The sequence below is a fragment of the Canis lupus genome, chromosome 10, assembly GCF_003254725.2.
Source record: "Canis lupus dingo isolate Sandy chromosome 10, ASM325472v2, whole genome shotgun sequence".
Classification (NCBI taxonomy): Eukaryota; Metazoa; Chordata; class Mammalia; order Carnivora; family Canidae; genus Canis; species Canis lupus.
Genome location: NC_064252.1, coordinates 26656452 through 26678977, shown reverse-complemented (window position 1 = coordinate 26678977; position 22526 = coordinate 26656452). Strand labels below are relative to the sequence as shown.

The 22526-nt window shown below is 61.7% G+C and overlaps 2 protein-coding genes across 2 annotated transcripts in view; one reads left to right on the top strand and one right to left on the bottom strand.

Annotated features, from left to right (window-relative positions):
• Positions 1–1392: 1392 nt before the first annotated feature.
• LOC112675198 (DNA dC->dU-editing enzyme APOBEC-3A-like) lies at positions 1393–5623 on the bottom strand. Its single transcript, XM_025471742.3, has 5 exons — positions 5462–5623; positions 4190–4334; positions 2577–2844; positions 2039–2154; positions 1393–1803 (listed from the first exon to the last, which is right to left on the bottom strand). The coding sequence occupies exons 1-5, from the start codon at positions 5488–5490 to the stop codon at positions 1768–1770; spliced, it is 594 nt and encodes a 197-aa protein (XP_025327527.3). The 5' UTR covers positions 5491–5623; the 3' UTR covers positions 1393–1767.
• A 6447-nt stretch (positions 5624–12070) lies between these two features.
• Positions 12071–22526, top strand: part of LOC112675192 (DNA dC->dU-editing enzyme APOBEC-3G-like) — a 30090-nt gene continuing 19634 nt past the window's right edge. Inside the window, exons 1-5 of the mRNA XM_049115066.1 lie at positions 12071–12232; positions 13360–13504; positions 14851–15118; positions 15541–15656; positions 15892–15919. Of these exons, the coding sequence (XP_048971023.1) occupies positions 12204–12232; positions 13360–13504; positions 14851–15118; positions 15541–15656; positions 15892–15919 (586 nt within the window). The 5' untranslated portion in view covers positions 12071–12203. The remainder of the gene's footprint in view (positions 12233–13359; positions 13505–14850; positions 15119–15540; positions 15657–15891; positions 15920–22526) is intronic.

The window sequence follows — 22526 nt, the reverse complement described above, 5'->3', positions numbered from 1 at the left end:
TTCGACATTCGGAACCACAAGCTGAACCCCCAGCACCTTCTGCAGTTGCAATGACCAGCGATGCAGATAGTCTGTCCCAAGGAGCAAGCAGAGATCACCCTCCTTGGGGGCTGTTGCCGAGTCACGTGTGTGTTTCCAAGACGCCCCCGAGAGTTCAAGGTCAGTGCCACCCGCTCCTGATACTCGGCAGCAGGCTCGCCCTGTGAGCCTGACTCCTCTTTGGAGCATTCCAGAAACCATCCAGGGAGCACGACAGGGTGCTGGGGAAGGGGCTCGGGTTGGGGTCAGAGACATGGTCTGGGGCCAAGGACCCTGAGGCCTGCTCATCTTGTCACTCTGGGACCTGAATGGAGCCTCCTGGGAGTGTGTCCTACACAAAGTCAGACAGACTGAGCAAATGACAGTATAGGACAGCAGTTCCTGGGAGTACGGGGTTCTCCAGTAGGTTCCAAATCACTTGTTGTCCTGCGGAAACTCAAAGTTCACAGGCTGCTGGCCTGCAGCCTTCTCTGGGTCACTGTGCTCCCCCAGGTCCTCCCCTTTGGGGTGCTGCCCCTGCCTGAGCCCCTCCCTCCCGCTCCACCGTGGTCATCTAGGTCTGACTCTCTGTCCCTCCGGATCTCAACCTACAGGGTGCCTCTCCCAGCCCCTTACAGTCTCCGTGTGCGGCTGGTGCTCCCTTGAGGCCCTGACAGGGAGGGGAGGAATCTGGGAGGGGGCCCCCCGGGACTGTCCTGCGATCTAGGAGGGACTTGTGCAGGCTCACCAGCTGCCAGGGCTCCACTTGGGGGGGGCGGGTGGAGTCCACAGAGGCCAGCGGGAGAGCGATGGCCGGCCTGTGGGGGGTCCTGCCTGGGTGCCTGTCCCTTGGGGTCTGTCTGGGTGCCCTGTGTCAGGAGGGGCGGAGCTCAGCTTCTGTGCAGGGAAGCCCTTCCCTCTGGCTCCCTCCAGGGTAGGGCATTACAGGGGTTGGGGCTGGACTCCCCCCGCCCCTCTGCCCTGCCTCCACCCAATATGGAGACTCATTTTGCTTTAAGATTTTATTTATTAATTCATCAGAGAGAGAGGCAGAGACACAGGCTCCATGCAGGGAGCCCGACGGGAGACTCGATCCCGGGTCTCCAGGATCAGGCCTGGACTGAAGGTGGCGCTAAACCGCTGAGCCCCCCCCGGGCTGCCCAGACTCCTTTTTATTCTCTTACAAGGTGCCTGCATTCCCACCAGTGCTGCTGACAATAGGATAGGCTGGCAGTGGGGAGGTTTCTATTTCAAATCCCTCCCCCCCCACCCCTCCCCTACCGCTAGGCTTAGTGATTATGACTTGCAATAGAGGGAATTCGTGTGACACTTCCCTCCTTGAGGGCCCACTACACACTGAGAGGCATTTGCAGGTTTGCAAGGGGTTGCAAGCCTTTATTTAGCTCTCTGGACATCGTGACACATTTACAGAGAAACAGTTGGTAGAAGATCCTTAATATTTCCCTGCATGGCTCTGCATCGAAAATCAATTAAAGTAATTACTTCTCTAAAAATTGAAAACTCCTCCGCGGCGTTGACTGTAATCTTAATGATGTATGTTTGGAACCTAGGACAGATTTTTCAATGAAAGGAAATCTACTCAGATTTTTTTTTTTAAAGACACTTTCTTCCGGGCCCATTGCCTTAAGCTGGTTTCCTTGGGTCAAGCTGAAGATGTTGGTGGAGGGCAAGTGGGCATTTCCTGGGAGGAAGTGTTTCCTTCTGCTGTTCACAGACGCCTCCTGAGGTCTATAGGCAGACTGAGGTCCATCCTTCAGGCTCCTTCTGCAGGTGGAGACAGGGGGGCAGAGGGGAGGTGCAACAGCCACAGGGATGGGGAAGGGAGGGGGCACCAGGAGGTGAGGGTCAGAGGAGTGTGGCCAGGGCGGGCAGGAGTGGAGCTGGCGCCCCGGAGGGAGCAGGTGACCCAGGGGAGGCTGTGAGAGGGGCCGGGAAAGACCAGGGAGACGACAGGAGGGAGAAGGGCAGCGGAGGCAGCAGGAGGGAGGGAGGACCTCACCTGGAGAATGGCCCGAAGTTGCTGAGACAATTGCTGACTCCTCCTGTCCAGATCAGCCCAGGGCTGGAAGGGTGAGTCCTGGTGGTCCACGAAGGTCTGCCAGCAGTACTCAAAGTCTGCATGGAGGCGGGGGAGGGAGGTGAGCTGGGCTCTGGGGAGGGCCAGGGGCCTCAGGGTGTCTGATCTCCGGGACAGGCTGAGCCCCTCCCCACTGCACATCTGCTGTGTCCCCTCCCCGGGGCTCCCCTCACCCCGCGGGACTCTTTCTTCAGCCTGGAACCTCAGCCACCTGACTTGTCTCCTTTCTGGAGTCTCCGTGGCACGGCCACCCACGATTCTCCCTCCCCTTCTGGACACCGGTCGCCCCTGACCTGCAGGCCCATGGCCCTCCTGTCCTGTGCCCTGCGGGCTCTGCCCACCCCCCCCCCCCGCAGGCAGCCAACAGGGGCCACCGCCAAGCATACTACTCCTGCCCACCCCTCTGTAGCACCCCCAGGCCTCTCCCTGCCCTCCGTCCCCCCAGGAGGCCCACGCTGACCTCTGAAGGTCATGATGGAGATGTGGACCCCAGCGTCGTACAGTTCGCGCAGCCCCTTCACATAGGGTCCCATGGTGTAGATGCGGGAGGCCAAGATGCTCAGGCTCACGTGTCTGTTCTTGGCCAGAAACCGAATAATCTCCTTGGCACATTTTTCGCAGGGGGTCCAGGAGAGAAAGCACGTGACCTTGTAGCTGAGCTTCTGGTCCAGGTTCCTGGAGCGGATGTGCTCCAGGAGGAACCACTCGGCATGTTGTCCCCCGCCACCCTGACACAGAAGAGGCACGGAAGGGTTCCTGCATTGGCAGTCAATACGGGGGGGGGGGGGCGGGGGGGGCGGGAGGTCCTGGCCTCAGGGAGGCCCCGCTCAGGTCCTGACCCTGGGATGTCAACGCACTATTCCCAGGATCCAGGGTCACCAGGACGGGTGGACAAGCGCAGGAGGGCAATTTCCCAGGGGCCTGGTGGGCGGTGCTCGGGACCCCCATTCTGCCTCTGCTCACTATGGCTCCGCACCTGCCTGTACCTGACGGGTGTCCCTTCAGGTGCTTGCGGTCCCACTGATCAGGGGTTTGCAGGATTTCTGGCTTTTACACCACCGCATTCAAATATGATCCAACTTGACTACTGAGTTCCAGGAGCCCCGCTAAGCTTGTGCCCAAGGGAAGGGTCTTCGGGACCCTCACGACTGGGGCCCTGCAGGCAGAGGCAGCAGAGCCACAGACAAGGGAGAGAGGAGGCCAGGTGAGCACCCAGGTCAGTGACCTGATGCCGTGGGAGTGGGTGCTTCCTCCAGGGAGGGGTCCAGCCCTGTCTGCATCCACCCACTCACCCACTCCACGCGGGTGTCGCTACCTCCACGAGCCCCAGCGCCAAGCCCTCGGCAGATACACAAGGGCTCGCTGGGGGGGGCGGGGCAGGGCTGGGCAGGGGCGCCCGGGGGGAGGTGCCTGGCTCATGGGATGAAAGTCACTGTTGGGGTCATAGGACTGCGACATGAGTCCAACCAGTCCAGGGGAGGGATTGTCTAGCAAGGACCCGGAGCAAGTCAGGTGAGCGGTAGCAGCGCAGAGATCTGGGCGGAGCGTGATGGGGACACGGGGACCGAATGGACATTCGGGGGGATGCTGGTGTGGGCAGCAGTGCCTTGGCAGGATCCCCAAGAGTGGGCGAGGGTCCCTCCAGTCCCTCTCGCTTGTGGCCAGGGGGAGCGTCGAGAGCCCACACAACTCGGGCTCTCTGGCCAGGGGCCGCCCCGGGGAAGGGGCCAGGGAAAGCTGACCCCTTGCCTGGAAGCCTTCTCCTCTGTCCTAACTCTTCCTCGGAGGCACAGCAGAAGGGGAGAGGCTGAGCCCGGGGCTTCGGGTGACAGGGACTGACGGTGTCAGGCCTTGGGCCACTGGGACTGCTTCCCAATGTGTGGCTCCAAGCCAGTGACCACCACAGAAACGGTCCCCACCTGACTCCAGGCGAGCTGTGGCTGCTGGGCCGGGACCAAGCCTGAGAGGTGCGTGGGTCCAACCCCACACCTCATGTCCACCCAGAACCTTCTACCCCCTGATGGTCCCAGTATTGGGAGGCCCTGCACACTGCAGTCAGCCTGGGCCAGTCACCTCATTTTGAACGATGTCCTTATCCTGGTCCAGAAGGACCCCAGAGCTGCCATCGCTGAGCTCCACTTGGTAGCAGAGGTAGGTCTTGGATGGGTTATGATCATTCCGGAAGTTCTGGGTGAAGGTGTTCTCATCCAGTAGGTGTCTGTGGACACAGGAGTGGGGGAGAAGCTCAAAGACTCGGGGCTCCCTTTAGGGTATTGAGCATCATCTTGCTGATGTATGTTTAGAGTCGAAGAGAGATTTTACATAAAACGTACAGATACTTTGGGGTGCCTGGGTGGCTCACGGTTGAGCGTCTGCCTTTAGCTCTGGGCATGATCACAGGGTCCTGGGATCGAGTCCCGCTTCGGGCTCCCCCCAGAAAGCCTGCCTCTCTCTCTCTGCCTGTGTGTCTGCCCCCACCCCCCGTGTCCCTCATGAAGAAATAAATAACATCTTAAGAAAAAACCCAAAGAACAGCTAGTTTGATCTTTAGAACGCTAAAGTATTGCTTATGAGCTCATTGCGTTTTGCCAGATTCTTTGGATCCTCAGCGCACGCCCTTTACCCCGGCACCCCACATGCTGGCCAGACCCACAGAGGACAGGCTTCCACTCGCTTGCTGGTGCCACCCCGCCTCCCTCTGCGACCCCTTCCGAGGGCCCCCGGGGAGGCCAGGCCAGTCCTCTGCCCGGTGCCCCACAGGAGCAGCCCGGGGCGCTCAGACCTCGCCGGGGCCTCTCCCTCTCCCCGGGCAGGCTGGCATCCCATGTCCTGGTCTCACCAGCCCATCCCCGTCCTGCCGACCCTCTCCCTGTGGTGGAGGGACACCCTGGGGATTCCCCCCTTGACGTCAAGGCCAGCCCGAGCCACACGCTGTGTCGGGGCCCGACACATGCCCACTCGGGACCATTGCCGAAAACACAACACCAGAGCCTACTCTCCTCAGATAATCACGGGATTTTCTATAAGGATGAAAATACCACGTGCCCTTTCCAAACCAAAATCCTACAGCTGGGAGGGACCTCCTGGCCCAAGGCTCACAAGTGATCCCCAGGCCCAATTCCACCTGGAATTCCAGGATCGGAGGGAGTGAGGATCGGGACCATCAGGGATGAGTCCCGGAGCCCAAGGGAAGCCGGCGGGACATCAGAGCCGGACGGGCCAGCAGGAGGGAGGCAAAGACGTGGAGGAGCCCTGGGGTCCAGGAGGAGCCCCTGGGGGTGGCGGTGCCCCATCAGGCCGCCCTGGGCAGGGGCTCAGCAGCAGGTGATGCAGGAGGCGGGGTACCTGTCCCAGTCCTCCGGGCCAGCCTCCATGTCCGCGGCCCTTCACCGCCTCTGGCTCTGTGCCGGCTGCTCCTCCACCTGGTCGCACCTGTGCTCCCCCGTCGAGGTGCTCCCCGCGGACCCAGGAGCCTTATATACCATCAGCGCTCCTGGCAGCTGCTGAGCTGGCATTACCGCGCCACACCCCTTCTCGACTTGGGCTACTACTCATGCCACCCTCATGGGTGTCGACATAGGAGGAAGTTGTCTGGGAAGTGTCCTACCCGAAGTCCCCAGGGTCAGGTTTTGGTTTCTCTGCTCTGACGGAGGCCCTACCTGGAAGCCTCAAGGAGTGACCAAGGGCAGATGAGGTCCGAGGGGGGTGCGGTCCCTCTCAGATTGAGGGACCAGCAAGGCGGGAGGCCTTGGGACCTGGACAGGCGTCGGGACCCTGGAGGGCGGCCCGGGCACAGACACAGCCCCAGAGGGCAGGCTCCTGGGCGGTGTCCCCACCCCACCCCCCAGGAGTCTCCCTTAGCAGCCAGCAGGGCCTTGGCCTGACCTGGGCTCCCCGGGGCCCTCAGGGTGAGACACCTGTGCACCTGCACACAACCTTGTCCCGGGATGGCCGGAGCGTCCGGTCTGAGAAACGGCAGCCGGACCTTCCTCCCGGGTCCTCTCCAGGCGGGAGGACAAACTCCGGCTGAGCTCTCCTTCGGAGCCCACTCCCTAGGCGCCCACCACCCACTGGATGATTGAGACATTCAGCCCCATTACCACCGCAGCAGAAATGAAAGGCTCCAGAGGGACTGGGACTTGGCCAGGGCCCCACAGGGGTCAGAAGGATGGGTGCAGGGATGCAGGGATGCGGGGACGCAGCCCTCCTCCTGGGCGGCCACCTGTGCTCTTCTGTCCACCTCCAGGCCTGGAGCGATGAAGGGGAATTTGTGTTCCGGTCCCGAGGGGACCCGGGGCCCTACCCTCGTCCCCGTGGGGCTGCCCCTCTGGCCCACTGACTCCCCCATCCTGGCTTCCCTACCCACTCCACCCCGCATCCTGGCCCAGCCTCCCTCCCTCCCTCCCTGGGGCTGTGTCTGTCCCAGGGGCCAGCGGGGCCAACCCGGGCCTGAGTCACACCTGGCTGCCTCCACCGAGAGTCGCGGGGCTGATCCCCCTCCCCGCTGTCTAGTCACATCTGAGAGTGGAAACCTTAGCACAGTGTCCCTTCCTCCTGGGGAGGACAGACAGAACGGTGACCTCCCGGGGCCTGTGTTGAGGCCCCTCCCTCATCCCTCAGCCTCTAGACCCGGTCCTCTCTAGCCCTGACCCTGGCCCCTGGGGGCCCAGGTGGTCTCTGCGGTGTCCTGCCTGGTGCCCACACTTTCCACTCACAGCCTCTGCACCCAACGGACCGCACACACCCACAGTCTCTAGCCCTCCTGAGCTGGAGCCCCCATCCCTCCCTGGACGGGGGCTGCGGAGGCCAGGCCTGGGTCCCTGAGGATTTCCCCCACCCAGTCCCCAGCTCTTGCCTTCCAGGGGGGAGGATGCGGCCCTGATGCAGGCCAAGCTCTCTTCCAGGACCCCCAGAGTTTCCTGGTCACTCACCCCCTCGAGGCAGCGCTGCTGGTCCCCCCATACCCATTGTTTCCGAGGGAGGGACCCCTATGTGTGCACGCAGCCCTGTGCTGGGGCAGGCAGTGGGTCCAGGAGCGAGAGGTCCTGCTGTATAAGCCCTGGCCCTGGAGGCCCACTGAGGGCAGCAGCCCCCCCACACACACACACACATCTGTCCCCTGCCTTCCAGGTGGCTCCTGCAGCCAGGACACCCGCATCTCAATGGGCTCAGCCTGCGGCACTGGCTCTCCTGAGCAGAGGTGCCCCTTCAACCGTCCTGGAGCGTCTGTGGGGAGACCAACGGGGCCTCCTTTACAGGAGGGTGCTTTGCTCCCACTTTCCCGGGACAGTCTCCCTAGCACTCCAGCTCCTCTGCCAGCAGCTCTGAGGTCTCAGGTTCTGGAATGTTTATCAGCACCCCGTCCTTCCCGGCTCCCCTACCCCTGCACTGTCTGCTCCGTGCCTCCGCCTGCCTGCCCCCTCTACTGCAGACGAGACTGGCTCTGCGTGTCTCCACGTCTGGAAGACCGATTTGCAGTGAGTGACCAGAGTACAGGCGGTGAGAGCATCCTCGTCCCGGGAAGACCAGAGGGCACATCCCGGCCAACAAGGTCTTGCCCTTCTCCCCAAGGTTACCTCTTGACTCACCTGTGTGAGTCTCAGATGAGGGGCAGGAGCATGAGGCCCCGCCAGCTGGGACCTGGGAGGGGGGCCTCACCTCAATGTTCTCGTCCCCCTGGTCCTTCCCGAAGGACCCCAGCCCCGCATCCTCACCCATGGCCCCCGCCCCATGTTCTCTGAAGTCTGACTTCACACAGACTTCACAGCACAGGCCCAGGGACTAGCATGCTCCCTGTCCCTGTCTCCCTGAGACATGCTCCTGAAAAGGTGGCTGTAGAGCCTGCGTGGTGACCTCTGGGTCCAGGGGAAGCGCTCGACACGACCCGTGTGGCCATGACCAAGAAGCACACAGGCAGCCAGCTGGAGGAGGGAGATCCTGTCCTCTCCGGGGAAGGACAGCCCCTCCCCCCCGAGTCAGCTCCGGAACAGAGTGAAGATGTGAAAAGATCCTTACTGGGGTTCCGCCAGAGAGAGTTCCTAGCAAAGCGTGCCAGGGTCCGAGGAGGGAAGGGAAGGGAGGGCCCGGGTCCCCGTGAGAGCTCATGTCTGCACCCCTACCTCGGGAGCCGGTGCAGGCCAGGCCAGGACTGGTCTCTGTTCTCCCGTCAGGAAAACTGGGAACAGGCTGGGCTGCCCAGGGCGGGGGACGGGGGACAGACTGGTGGTGCCAGAGAGACAGACTGGAGCCAAAGTAGCCCAGGAGGGTGCACACACGGCCCCTCGGCCTGAGTCTCTCCACCGCTCAGGCAGCAGAAGGTCCCGTTAGCATCCTGACTCCAGGCCAGGTGGCTCTGGATGAGCTCCCAGCCCTGCCCCCCTGCAGGTGGCCTCCCCTCCCTGGAGCCAGGGGACAGGACAGGCTGCCTGTGCCCAGCCCTGGGGCGAGTAGTGCTCCCTGGCTGTGTCGTGTCCCCTGTCCAGCACCTCATGGTGGTCTCTGGCTCATGGGCAGAGCTTCAACACTGGGCTCCTGGAGAGACAGGGCCCTGGGAGATAGGGGGCAGGTCTTCCTGGACCCCACCCTCTGGAAACTGTAACTGTGGGGAACCTACTCCTCCTGTCGGGACCACCAGTCCTCTTCCTGGGTTGCCCCCTATCCCCTGTGTCACTGTACCATGGATTTTTTGGTGACTTGCTTCCTGGGCCAGAGGTAGGGATGTTGTCAGAGTCCAGAATCAAAACCAAAGGTGTGATTTGATGATGCTTTTCTTCCAACAGTCACCATTTGGGGAGTTTCAACCGCTGACGTTGGTCTGAGTTCAGATATTCACTTGGATGAGTCCTTTAACCCTGGGTGGTTCCTTTTTGTCATGTCCCTGCTTGTCGAGTAGCTGTGCGGGGTGTCTAGGTCATAAAGTGGCTGGGCTCGTTTGCTCAGGCACGTGTATAGGACGGCAGATGCTTGTCTATATGTGTGTCCTGAGGTCCCAGGGATATCCTGAGTAGGGAACCACCTCTTCTAATCCACCCCTAAGGCTCACAGTCCTGAGATAGACGCAAGATGTACGGTCACCTCAGCCCTGGAGGACAAAGTAGGCTGGTCTGAGCCACAGGCTGGTGTCCCTCTCTCTTTTCCCCACAGCACATTCTCTCTGCTCAGAATCCTCCTGCTTCTGGCCCTGGCTACCAGGGTTTGCTCCAAGCCTCCTCCTGGGCTGGGCTCAGGTCCTAATTCTGCTCTGCCTGGCGATCCTCAGTACGGAAGAACAGGGCTCAATCGACTCGTGTTATTGCTCTCGTTCACTTTACCAGTGGGTACCTGCTTCAGAGAGATGCAGATACTCAAGCAGGTGAAGGCTGTGGGTGGGTCCAGTACACCCAGTTTCTTCTACTCCCAAGACAAACAACATTGTTGGGCACTCCCATACTGACCTCTGAGGAAAGTATCTGGGGGCTGTTTCTGTTTCAGGCTCTGACAACCTGATGTGATGCCAGAAAATCTGTGGCTGTCACCTGTAGTGAGCAAGAGGGGGTGCAGCTCTGTTCTCTGACAGTCCCTCCTCCTGGGGACAGAGAACAAGGCCTTGGCTGGAGGAGCTCCTGTATCCGTTCCTGGATCCATCCCACCTCCCTTTCCAGGCCCTACATTTGTACTCCATATGTGTGCAGACTTCGGAGGGGGGGACGTAAGGGTCCATGTTGGGAATCAGGGATTGGGCCTCCGTCCTGGGCTCTCAGCGGGGGGGAATCACCTGAATGTAACAAACAAAGCGTCTGGGCTTTGCCAGCCTTCACTCTGGGCTGAGCGAGCTCTCAGGCGCTCCTGGCAGTTCCTCGCCGCAGCACAGAGCTGTCCGTGTTACACACTCAGGGAAGCTGCCAGAACTCCCCAGCTCGGCTCTTCGTGTTTGTCTTCTGCTATTCTCCTCGGCGACCAGAGGGCTGCCCCCCTCCAGGCACAGGGTCTCAGCCCAGGGAGCAAGACGGCCGCACAAACCTAACACCCCAGAGATCACACGTCCTTCTGCTGGGTCACAGTGGTTACCGAGTGTGATGATGGCCCAGCAGGGACCCATCGTTTACGGTTCCTGTTGGTGTTTCCTTTGGAGACCCCGCTTGTCCTGTTGCTCTCTGAGCCTTCCTTCTCACCGACCCCTTCCTCTGGGTGGCCCGCACCCCAGCCCTTGCCCTGCTCTCTCTCTAGGCCCTTCGTTCTGGCTCTGGTCCTGCTCTGGCCACACCCCCTCACCTCTCTGCTGATGCTCATTATGTGCAACCCTGTCCTATCGCACCTGGGTGGACCCTCCCTCATGTGCTCCCCCTTGGCTCCTCCGGCATCCCCAGTGTCTGAGCTCCAGCCAGAGGCTTCCCTGCGATGTCTCAGTGGGCCTCCAGGGCCAGGGCTTATACAGCAGGACCTCTCGCTCCTGGACCCACTGCCTGCCCCAGCACAGGGCTGCGTGCACACATAGGGGTCCCTCCCTCGGAAACAATGGGTATGGGGGGACCAGCAGCGCTGCCTCGAGGGGGTGAGTGACCAGGAAACTCTGGGGGTCCTGGAAGAGAGCTTGGCCTGCATCAGGGCCGCATCCTCCCCCCTGGAAGGCAAGAGCTGGGGACTGGGTGGGGGAAATCCTCAGGGACCCAGGCCTGGCCTCCGCAGCCCCCGTCCAGGGAGGGATGGGGGCTCCAGCTCAGGAGGGCTAGAGACTGTGGGTGTGTGCGGTCCGTTGGGTGCAGAGGCTGTGAGTGGAAAGTGTGGGCACCAGGCAGGACACCGCAGAGACCACCTGGGCCCCCAGGGGCCAGGGTCAGGGCTAGAGAGGACCGGGTCTAGAGGCTGAGGGATGAGGGAGGGGCCTCAACACAGGCCCCGGGAGGTCACCGTTCTGTCTGTCCTCCCCAGGAGGAAGGGACACTGTGCTAAGGTTTCCACTCTCAGATGTGACTAGACAGCGGGGAGGGGGATCAGCCCCGCGACTCTCGGTGGAGGCAGCCAGGTGTGACTCAGGCCCGGGTTGGCCCCGCTGGCCCCTGGGACAGACACAGCCCCAGGGAGGGAGGGAGGGAGGCTGGGCCAGGATGCGGGGTGGAGTGGGTAGGGAAGCCAGGATGGGGGAGTCAGTGGGCCAGAGGGGCAGCCCCACGGGGACGAGGGTAGGGCCCCGGGTCCCCTCGGGACCGGAACACAAATTCCCCTTCATCGCTCCAGGCCTGGAGGTGGACAGAAGAGCACAGGTGGCCGCCCAGGAGGAGGGCTGCGTCCCCGCATCCCTGCATCCCTGCACCCATCCTTCTGACCCCTGTGGGGCCCTGGCCAAGTCCCAGTCCCTCTGGAGCCTTTCATTTCTGCTGCGGTGGTAATGGGGCTGAATGTCTCAATCATCCAGTGGGTGGTGGGCGCCTAGGGAGTGGGCTCCGAAGGAGAGCTCAGCCGGAGTTTGTCCTCCCGCCTGGAGAGGACCCGGGAGGAAGGTCCGGCTGCCGTTTCTCAGACCGGACGCTCCGGCCATCCCGGGACAAGGTTGTGTGCAGGTGCACAGGTGTCTCACCCTGAGGGCCCCGGGGAGCCCAGGTCAGGCCAAGGCCCTGCTGGCTGCTAAGGGAGACTCCTGGGGGGTGGGGTGGGGACACCGCCCAGGAGCCTGCCCTCTGGGGCTGTGTCTGTGCCCGGGCCGCCCTCCAGGGTCCCGACGCCTGTCCAGGTCCCAAGGCCTCCCGCCTTGCTGGTCCCTCAATCTGAGAGGGACCGCACCCCCCTCGGACCTCATCTGCCCTTGGTCACTCCTTGAGGCTTCCAGGTAGGGCCTCCGTCAGAGCAGAGAAACCAAAACCTGACCCTGGGGACTTCGGGTAGGACACTTCCCAGACAACTTCCTCCTATGTCGACACCCATGAGGGTGGCATGAGTAGTAGCCCAAGTCGAGAAGGGGTGTGGCGCGGTAATGCCAGCTCAGCAGCTGCCAGGAGCGCTGATGGTATATAAGGCTCCTGGGTCCGCGGGGAGCACCTCGACGGGGGAGCACAGGTGCGACCAGGTGGAGGAGCAGCCGGCACAGAGCCAGAGGCGGTGAAGGGCCGCGGACATGGAGGCTGGCCCGGAGGACTGGGACAGGTACCCCGCCTCCTGCATCACCTGCTGCTGAGCCCCTGCCCAGGGCGGCCTGATGGGGCACCGCCACCCCCAGGGGCTCCTCCTGGACCCCAGGGCTCCTCCACGTCTTTGCCTCCCTCCTGCTGGCCCGTCCGGCTCTGATGTCCCGCCGGCTTCCCTTGGGCTCCGGGACTCATCCCTGATGGTCCCGATCCTCACTCCCTCCGATCCTGGAATTCCAGGTGGAATTGGGCCTGGGGATCACTTGTGAGCCTTGGGCCAGGAGGTCCCTCCCAGCTGTAGGATTTTGGTTTGGAAAGGGCACGTGGTATTTTCATCCTTATAGAAAATCCCGTGATTATCTGAGGAGAGTAGGCTCTGGTGTTGTGTTTTCGGCAATGGTCCCGAGTGGGCATGTGTCGGGCCCCGACACAGCGTGTGGCTCGGGCTGGCCTTGACGTCAAGGGGGGAATCCCCAGGGTGTCCCTCCACCACAGGGAGAGGGTCGGCAGGACGGGGATGGGCTGGTGAGACCAGGACATGGGATGCCAGCCTGCCCGGGGAGAGGGAGAGGCCCCGGCGAGGTCTGAGCGCCCCGGGCTGCTCCTGTGGGGCACCGGGCAGAGGACTGGCCTGGCCTCCCCGGGGGCCCTCGGAAGGGGTCGCAGAGGGAGGCGGGGTGGCACCAGCAAGCGAGTGGAAGCCTGTCCTCTGTGGGTCTGGCCAGCATGTGGGGTGCCGGGGTAAAGGGCGTGCGCTGAGGATCCAAAGAATCTGGCAAAACGCAATGAGCTCATAAGCAATACTTTAGCGTTCTAAAGATCAAACTAGCTGTTCTTTGGGTTTTTTCTTAAGATGTTATTTATTTCTTCATGAGGGACACGGGGGGTGGGGGCAGACACACAGGCAGAGAGAGAGAGGCAGGCTTTCTGGGGGGAGCCCGAAGCGGGACTCGATCCCAGGACCCTGTGATCATGCCCAGAGCTAAAGGCAGACGCTCAACCGTGAGCCACCCAGGCGCCCCAAAGTATCTGTACGTTTTATGTAAAATCTCTCTTCGACTCTAAACATACATCAGCAAGATGATGCTCAATACCCTAAAGGGAGCCCCGAGTCTTTGAGCTTCTCCCCCACTCCTGTGTCCACAGACACCTACTGGATGAGAACACCTTCACCCAGAACTTCCGGAATGATCATAACCCATCCAAGACCTACCTCTGCTACCAAGTGGAGCTCAGCGATGGCAGCTCTGGGGTCCTTCTGGACCAGGATAAGGACATCGTTCAAAATGAGGTGACTGGCCCAGGCTGACTGCAGTGTGCAGGGCCTCCCAATACTGGGACCATCAGGGGGTAGAAGGTTCTGGGTGGACATGAGGTGTGGGGTTGGACCCACGCACCTCTCAGGCTTGGTCCCGGCCCAGCAGCCACAGCTCGCCTGGAGTCAGGTGGGGACCGTTTCTGTGGTGGTCACTGGCTTGGAGCCACACATTGGGAAGCAGTCCCAGTGGCCCAAGGCCTGACACCGTCAGTCCCTGTCACCCGAAGCCCCGGGCTCAGCCTCTCCCCTTCTGCTGTGCCTCCGAGGAAGAGTTAGGACAGAGGAGAAGGCTTCCAGGCAAGGGGTCAGCTTTCCCTGGCCCCTTCCCCGGGGCGGCCCCTGGCCAGAGAGCCCGAGTTGTGTGGGCTCTCGACGCTCCCCCTGGCCACAAGCGAGAGGGACTGGAGGGACCCTCGCCCACTCTTGGGGATCCTGCCAAGGCACTGCTGCCCACACCAGCATCCCCCCGAATGTCCATTCGGTCCCCGTGTCCCCATCACGCTCCGCCCAGATCTCTGCGCTGCTACCGCTCACCTGACTTGCTCCGGGTCCTTGCTAGACAATCCCTCCCCTGGACTGGTTGGACTCATGTCGCAGTCCTATGACCCCAACAGTGACTTTCATCCCATGAGCCAGGCACCTCCCCCCGGGCGCCCCTGCCCAGCCCTGCCCCGCCCCCCCCAGCGAGCCCTTGTGTATCTGCCGAGGGCTTGGCGCTGGGGCTCGTGGAGGTAGCGACACCCGCGTGGAGTGGGTGAGTGGGTGGATGCAGACAGGGCTGGACCCCTCCCTGGAGGAAGCACCCACTCCCACGGCATCAGGTCACTGACCTGGGTGCTCACCTGGCCTCCTCTCTCCCTTGTCTGTGGCTCTGCTGCCTCTGCCTGCAGGGCCCCAGTCGTGAGGGTCCCGAAGACCCTTCCCTTGGGCACAAGCTTAGCGGGGCTCCTGGAACTCAGTAGTCAAGTTGGATCATATTTGAATGCGGTGGTGTAAAAGCCAGAAATCCTGCAAACCCCTGATCAGTGGGACCGCAAGCACCTGAAGGGACACCCGTCAGGTACAGGCAGGTGCGGAGCCATAGTGAGCAGAGGCAGAATGGGGGTCCCGAGCACCGCCCACCAGGCCCCTGGGAAATTGCCCTCCTGCGCTTGTCCACCCGTCCTGGTGACCCTGGATCCTGGGAATAGTGCGTTGACATCCCAGGGTCAGGACCTGAGCGGGGCCTCCCTGAGGCCAGGACCTCCCGCCCCCCCCGCCCCCCCCCCCCCCGTATTGACTGCCAATGCAGGAACCCTTCCGTGCCTCTTCTGTGTCAGGGTGGCGGGGGACAACATGCCGAGTGGTTCCTCCTGGAGCACATCCGCTCCAGGAACCTGGACCAGAAGCTCAGCTACAAGGTCACGTGCTTTCTCTCCTGGACCCCCTGCGAAAAATGTGCCGAGGAGATTATTCGGTTTCTGGCCAAGAACAGACACGTGAGCCTGAGCATCTTGGCCTCCCGCATCTACACCATGGGACCCTATGTGAAGGGGCTGCGCGAACTGTACGACGCTGGGGTCCACATCTCCATCATGACCTTCAGAGGTCAGCGTGGGCCTCCTGGGGGGACGGAGGGCAGGGAGAGGCCTGGGGGTGCTACAGAGGGGTGGGCAGGAGTAGTATGCTTGGCGGTGGCCCCTGTTGGCTGCCTGCGGGGGGGGGGGGTGGGCAGAGCCCGCAGGGCACAGGACAGGAGGGCCATGGGCCTGCAGGTCAGGGGCGACCGGTGTCCAGAAGGGGAGGGAGAATCGTGGGTGGCCGTGCCACGGAGACTCCAGAAAGGAGACAAGTCAGGTGGCTGAGGTTCCAGGCTGAAGAAAGAGTCCCGCGGGGTGAGGGGAGCCCCGGGGAGGGGACACAGCAGATGTGCAGTGGGGAGGGGCTCAGCCTGTCCCGGAGATCAGACACCCTGAGGCCCCTGGCCCTCCCCAGAGCCCAGCTCACCTCCCTCCCCCGCCTCCATGCAGACTTTGAGTACTGCTGGCAGACCTTCGTGGACCACCAGGACTCACCCTTCCAGCCCTGGGCTGATCTGGACAGGAGGAGTCAGCAATTGTCTCAGCAACTTCGGGCCATTCTCCAGGTGAGGTCCTCCCTCCCTCCTGCTGCCTCCGCTGCCCTTCTCCCTCCTGTCGTCTCCCTGGTCTTTCCCGGCCCCTCTCACAGCCTCCCCTGGGTCACCTGCTCCCTCCGGGGCGCCAGCTCCACTCCTGCCCGCCCTGGCCACACTCCTCTGACCCTCACCTCCTGGTGCCCCCTCCCTTCCCCATCCCTGTGGCTGTTGCACCTCCCCTCTGCCCCCCTGTCTCCACCTGCAGAAGGAGCCTGAAGGATGGACCTCAGTCTGCCTATAGACCTCAGGAGGCGTCTGTGAACAGCAGAAGGAAACACTTCCTCCCAGGAAATGCCCACTTGCCCTCCACCAACATCTTCAGCTTGACCCAAGGAAACCAGCTTAAGGCAATGGGCCCGGAAGAAAGTGTCTTTAAAAAAAAAAAATCTGAGTAGATTTCCTTTCATTGAAAAATCTGTCCTAGGTTCCAAACATACATCATTAAGATTACAGTCAACGCCGCGGAGGAGTTTTCAATTTTTAGAGAAGTAATTACTTTAATTGATTTTCGATGCAGAGCCATGCAGGGAAATATTAAGGATCTTCTACCAACTGTTTCTCTGTAAATGTGTCACGATGTCCAGAGAGCTAAATAAAGGCTTGCAACCCCTTGCAAACCTGCAAATGCCTCTCAGTGTGTAGTGGGCCCTCAAGGAGGGAAGTGTCACACGAATTCCCTCTATTGCAAGTCATAATCACTAAGCCTAGCGGTAGGGGAGGGGTGGGGGGGGAGGGATTTGAAATAGAAACCTCCCCACTGCCAGCCTATCCTATTGTCAGCAGCACTGGTGGGAATGCAGGCACCTTGTAAGAGAATAAAAAGGAGTCTGGGCAGCCCGGGGGGGGGGCTCAGCGGTTTAGCGCCACCTTCAGTCCAGGCCTGATCCTGGAGACCCGGGATCGAGTCTCCCGTCGGGCTCCCTGCATGGAGCCTGTGTCTCTGCCTCTCTCTCTGATGAATTAATAAATAAAATCTTAAAGCAAAATGAGTCTCCATATTGGGTGGAGGCAGGGCAGAGGGGCGGGGGGAGTCCAGCCCCAACCCCTGTAATGCCCTACCCTGGAGGGAGCCAGAGGGAAGGGCTTCCCTGCACAGAAGCTGAGCTCCGCCCCTCCTGACACAGGGCACCCAGACAGACCCCAAGGGACAGGCACCCAGGCAGGACCCCCCACAGGCCGGCCATCGCTCTCCCGCTGGCCTCTGTGGACTCCACCCGCCCCCCCCAAGTGGAGCCCTGGCAGCTGGTGAGCCTGCACAAGTCCCTCCTAGATCGCAGGACAGTCCCGGGGGGCCCCCTCCCAGATTCCTCCCCTCCCTGTCAGGGCCTCAAGGGAGCACCAGCCGCACACGGAGACTGTAAGGGGCTGGGAGAGGCACCCTGTAGGTTGAGATCCGGAGGGACAGAGAGTCAGACCTAGATGACCACGGTGGAGCGGGAGGGAGGGGCTCAGGCAGGGGCAGCACCCCAAAGGGGAGGACCTGGGGGAGCACAGTGACCCAGAGAAGGCTGCAGGCCAGCAGCCTGTGAACTTTGAGTTTCCGCAGGACAACAAGTGATTTGGAACCTACTGGAGAACCCCGTACTCCCAGGAACTGCTGTCCTATACTGTCATTTGCTCAGTCTGTCTGACTTTGTGTAGGACACACTCCCAGGAGGCTCCATTCAGGTCCCAGAGTGACAAGATGAGCAGGCCTCAGGGTCCTTGGCCCCAGACCATGTCTCTGACCCCAACCCGAGCCCCTTCCCCAGCACCCTGTCGTGCTCCCTGGATGGTTTCTGGAATGCTCCAAAGAGGAGTCAGGCTCACAGGGCGAGCCTGCTGCCGAGTATCAGGAGCGGGTGGCACTGACCTTGAACTCTCGGGGGCGTCTTGGAAACACACACGTGACTCGGCAACAGCCCCCAAGGAGGGTGATCTCTGCTTGCTCCTTGGGACAGACTATCTGCATCGCTGGTCATTGCAACTGCAGAAGGTGCTGGGGGTTCAGCTTGTGGTTCCGAATGTCGAAGGCAAAGCCGAGGCTCCGAGGGGAGGCCTGGGGGTGGGGAGCTGGGAGACAGCAGGGAGCCGGGGTCCTCCTCTGTCAGAGGGCAGGCCGGGGAGGCCGTGGGCGGTTGACTGGAGGGGAGGTGCACCTTCAGCCGGAGAGGGGACGAGCTGAGGCTGGGACCAGCGATGTCCCTTCAAAGTCTGGGAGGACGGGAGGGGGGCCCAGGGGTGGACTCTCAGCATCGTGGGCGGTGGCAAAGGTGCTGGGTGACGGCCGGGAACTCCAAGCCAGGGGGTGACCTGGGCACAGACCACAGGAGCGCAGAGGGACGGGCTCAGGGCTGGTGTGTCCAGCTCCGGGGGCGGCAAGGACACAGACAGAACTTTGGGTTTGGGCTTGGGTTTGTCTGTCGCCGTGATTTGTCAGGCGTCTGTCGTCACACCGGTACCCTTCCGTTTCCTTCCCCACAGGGACGCAGGCTCTGGATGATGCTTTGTAGCCAGTGTGACAGGAAACGAACCGAACTCAGGCGATATATAAATGTAACAGGCGACCTCGCAGGTCCCGTGTGTCGCACCTGCAGGAATGCTAGTGGGGTTCCACGGTAAGAGGGGGGACCCGGGTAGCGTGTGGTGGCCGGTGACAGGGCCAACGTGTCCCGGGCTGGAGGGGCTGGAGCAGCGCGAGGCCACCAGGGGGACCGGGAGGGACGGGGGCCAGGCCGGGGCTGAGACGGAAGCCCGCTCCTCCCCGTGGTCCCCATGGAGCCCTGGCCCCCCGGATCCAGCACCGGATCCAGCAGGGCCGGCTCTAGGCGGCAGGCGGTCGGGGCCACCGGGAAGCATGTCTGTGGGACTCGCCCTGGGCTGCAGGTGGCAAGGACTCGAGGGACCAGTGGGATGTGAGGTCGCGCCGGGCCCTCGGGGAGCGTAGCCTCCTACTGGACAGGCTGGGAGACGGGCACTGCCCCTCGGGGGGTCGGGCACCCGCAGCTCCTGCAGGCCCGGCAGCTCCCAGCCCCTGCGGCCCCAGGTTCTCCTGTCATCAGGTGGGCGGCCCGGCAGGCCCCGCGTGTGCCCCGAGCCCGGGCCGGGTGACCCGCCGGGCGCTGGCTGGACGTTCGTCTGCTCCGGGACCCGCTCTCCTCGTGCGCCTCTGGACGATGCCCCTCCACCGTCTCCATTATCCCGCTCTGACAGCTCTCCTCTCTGGGCTAAGCTGACGCTTGACGCCTCTCCTGGTCTCAGTGGTCATGAGTCCGGACTCCAGGTGGGGTCGTGGGCCCTCGGCTGTGCCCTCTTCACCCAGCGGGGCTGGCGGGCGGGAACCAGCGCGGCCCCCACCTGTATTCTGAAGTCACTGGCCATCTGGGCTGGGTTGGCATTTTTTTTAAGATTTTTTTTAAAGTTATCTGATAGAGAGAGAGCAGGAGCAGGCGTGAGAGGCAGAGGGAGAGGGAGAAGCAGACTCCACAGCGAGCAGGGAGCCCGCCCTGGGGCTCGATCCCAACTCTGCGACCATGCCCTGAGCCAAAGGGGGAGCCCTAACCCACTAGGCACCCTGGCGCCCCAGGGGTGGGATTTTTAGTGACCCTTTTTATCAACATAATTGAGTTGAATTTCATCTATATAATTCAAATAAAATTTGGAAATTACATTTAAAAATGGATCAAAAGAGGGATGCCTGGGGGCCTCGGTGGGTGAGCATCTGCCACTGGCACGGGTCGTAATCCCGGGGTCCTGGGATCGAGTCCCACCTCGGGCTTCCCGCAGGGAGCCTCTTCTCCCTCTGCCTGTGTCTCTGCTTCTCTCTGTGTGTCTCTTATGAACAAATAAATAAAATCTTTTTTTAAAAAAAGGATCAAAAGAGAGAAAGAGGGAAAAAAGGGACAAAGGTGTCCGACCTGCCTACATAGACCCTGGGCTTCGTACCCTCTTCCTGTCGGAGGACCGCAGCCAGCTGGACCCCTGTACTCCCCGGAGCTGGACGCCCACGGTCACCTTGACTCTCTGGGCCTCTCCTCCACGTTCTTGCTGTTTCTGCCTCCAGTGTTCTGGGTCCTGGAGTGTGACCCACCGTGTGACCTGGGAGCTGACAGCGGGTCTCCCCCACGCCCAGCGTGATACACTTTAAGGACTGGATCTGAGGCAGGCAGGAGCGAGCCTGACTGGCCACCAGGGTCTGTTCCTCATGCCTCATAGGACTGGGAGTGGCTCTTTGAACCCTCCCACCCCGCCCAGCAGTGAGGACGGGTCCTCTCAGGTCCCCCCACAGGGGAGGACACAGCCTCTGGGGGAGAGGTCACAGCCAGAGCCGGGAGGTGACCCTCGTGCTCTCCATGCTCGGCCCATGCGCCCCAACTCAGAGCCTGGCAAGCTGAGGAACGTCCGAAATGGGGCACCAAGATGTCTCTGTAAGCGTGGAGGTTTACGCGATCCCACAAGCAATAGCCGAATCTCAGACACAATGATGAGAAGAAAATAGGAGGGAGCTCCCTTCAGGGGAAGAGGAAGTCATACAGGCTCCCAAGGAAACAATTACTTTTCAGAGAGGAAGCCCACTTGTCCTGTGTTTTCAGACAACTCACCACACACTCTCAGTCACTCCCGTGTCAAATGATCAATCAGCCCACCCTTCACATGCTTTCCTAGAAGTTTCCTTACATGAGGATTGACGTGACGCAAGTGAGCCCCCAGTGCCCGCGCCCCGACTTAAGAAATAGACACAAGACTGGCCGACTGGGCCCCGGGCCCCCGTTTCCTGCCCGCTGGGAGGTTCGGGAAAATGGGTGTCCCCTGACCTCCAGCTCGGGGCTCAGGAGGGGCGAGGGATTAAGGGAGGGTCGGGGCAGGGCCTGGGAGGGGGCCGGCCTCTGGTCTGCAGGTGGTGGCCGTCCTGTCCTGCCCTGGAATCCAGGCGGGACCCACACCTGGAGGCCTGCCCCCCTCCGCCCGGATGCCGGGCCTACACAGCCCCCCAGGTCTCAGTATGTCAGAGGAGGAAGGCGAGCTCCTCAAATCCCGAGAGGCGCCATCAATATTCACAAGGGCCCGTGAGATTCTGCGTGTGCACGAGCCCTGATCCACTTGATCCAGCCAGTCCCCTAGCGGAGCACACTTCGGGTCTTTCCAAATGTTTGCTATTCTCAAGAAAGCCCTGGCGCTGAGTTTTACAAACGCTCTGGCATTCTGGACAGATGGTCGTTGGAAATCCCCAAAGCATTGCAAGCTGAGGCTCTGGTTCGCCTCGACAGATTTCCCTTGACACCCTGCTTGGAGCCCTCTCCCACTGAGGCCGTGAGAGGCGCCTGGTGACACCCCCGCCCCGGCTCTCCTGCATTTGGGGCGTCCTGGCAGGGGAAGAACAGGACCACCCAGCGGCTTGGGAGGAGGTCAGCCCCAAGCCATATCCCGGCCACTATTCTGGTACACAATCCCTGAGTTGCTGAGCTCACGTCACTCTGGATGAACGCCCCTCCTTCCACAGCTGGGCTCAGCAGAGTCACCCAGGTCGAGGCTCCCTTGTTGGCCACCTAGAGCTGCTCCCTCAAGGAGAAGGGGTTCAGGTTGGACCCATGGGGTTGATGTCCTGGGCTGAGGAGAAGCCCAGAGGGCGTGGGGACAGAGGATCAGTGTCCTGGGAACGGGGCCTGGGGACAGTCATCACGTAGAGGGCCTGAGGGATGGAAGGGGCAGCCCCTGGGTCTCAAGGGGTGACCGTGTTCCCAACTGCAACAGAGAAAAGCATGAGATGTGACCACATGGACCAGCCGAATTCGGGGCAGGGCTGCCCAGCGGCCACCGGCGAAGGCAACAAAAGCTTCCCGGGCTGGTTCCACGTGGCTGGAGACACAAAGATGAAAAAGCCCCTGCCTGGACCCCGAAAAGCCCTCTGGACCTTCCTTTTTTTCACCCACCACCGTCCCCCTGGGCCTCCAGGAACCTGATGCCCCCAGAAGACTTTATCTTCCAGGGATAGGTGACGGGTGGCAACAAGCCTTCCCTATGTTACCATGTGGTGCAACAGGCCAGTGATGCCTCCTTGTTTCACGATGACTTCCCGCACAGCCAGGTCCCAGGCGGGGACAGGCCCAGACAGCCTGACATGCAGGGACAAGAGTGAAGCCGTCGGTGGGCCTTTCTCAATCATACACCTGTCCTCCCAGCGCGTGGACTGTGAAGGTCCTGGCAGCAAGCAGGTGGCTGCGGACACCAAAGGTGGAAGCCGGGTCCTGAGGCATCCCTTCAGCTGGGGTCCACAGGCAGAGCAGGGGTGGGTCCGTGGGACGAAGATATGGGGTCACCTGGGTCCTCTCCTGTCTCCTCTAGGCTGCCATCTCCTCGAGGGCAGGACAGTACCTAGCACATCCTTGCATGCCAGGTTCCTGCCGGGGTGGGACCCCGAGTAGGTGCTCCTGGGTGCTGCTGGATGGCCGAGGGACACAGGGAAGGACTGAACCAGCCTTGCCTTCCCTGTGGGTGGGAGTATCACCATGTGGAAATGTGGCATACCTTCTTGGAGAACAGTCTGGCAAAGCCAGAAGCACACAGGCACTGCCGGGGCCCTGGCAGGTTCCCGGAGCCCTGGCTCTGAAGGTGACTTGAGCACAGAGCTCCCTGCCTGAGCCCTTTGTAGCCAAGACCCCCTCCAGTCTTCCCAGCAGATGGGCAGGAGCTGGGACTGGGCACAGGCGGAGGTTGCCAGGGGTCAGTGGTCCTATAGGGGCGGCGGGGGTGTCCAGCTAGCTCCCAGAGGGAGGATTCCAGCCTGTGCTGAGCGTGAGGTCAGGATCCTGGGTAGGTGACCCTGGGGACAACTTCAGAGTCCCTGGAGGGCGAGGAGGCAGA

Bases quoted from the DNA above. Each gene is read 5' to 3' on its own strand.
- LOC112675198 (XM_025471742.3), bottom strand. From the start codon at position 5,490: ATGGAGGCTGGCCCGGAGGACTGGGACAG. The intron at 4,335-5,461 runs GTACCCCGCCTC...CTGTGTCCACAG, and splicing joins GGCCCGGAGGACTGGGACAG to ACACCTACTGGATGAGAACA. The intron at 2,845-4,189 runs GTGACTGGCCCA...CTTCTGTGTCAG, and splicing joins AGGACATCGTTCAAAATGAG to GGTGGCGGGGGACAACATGC.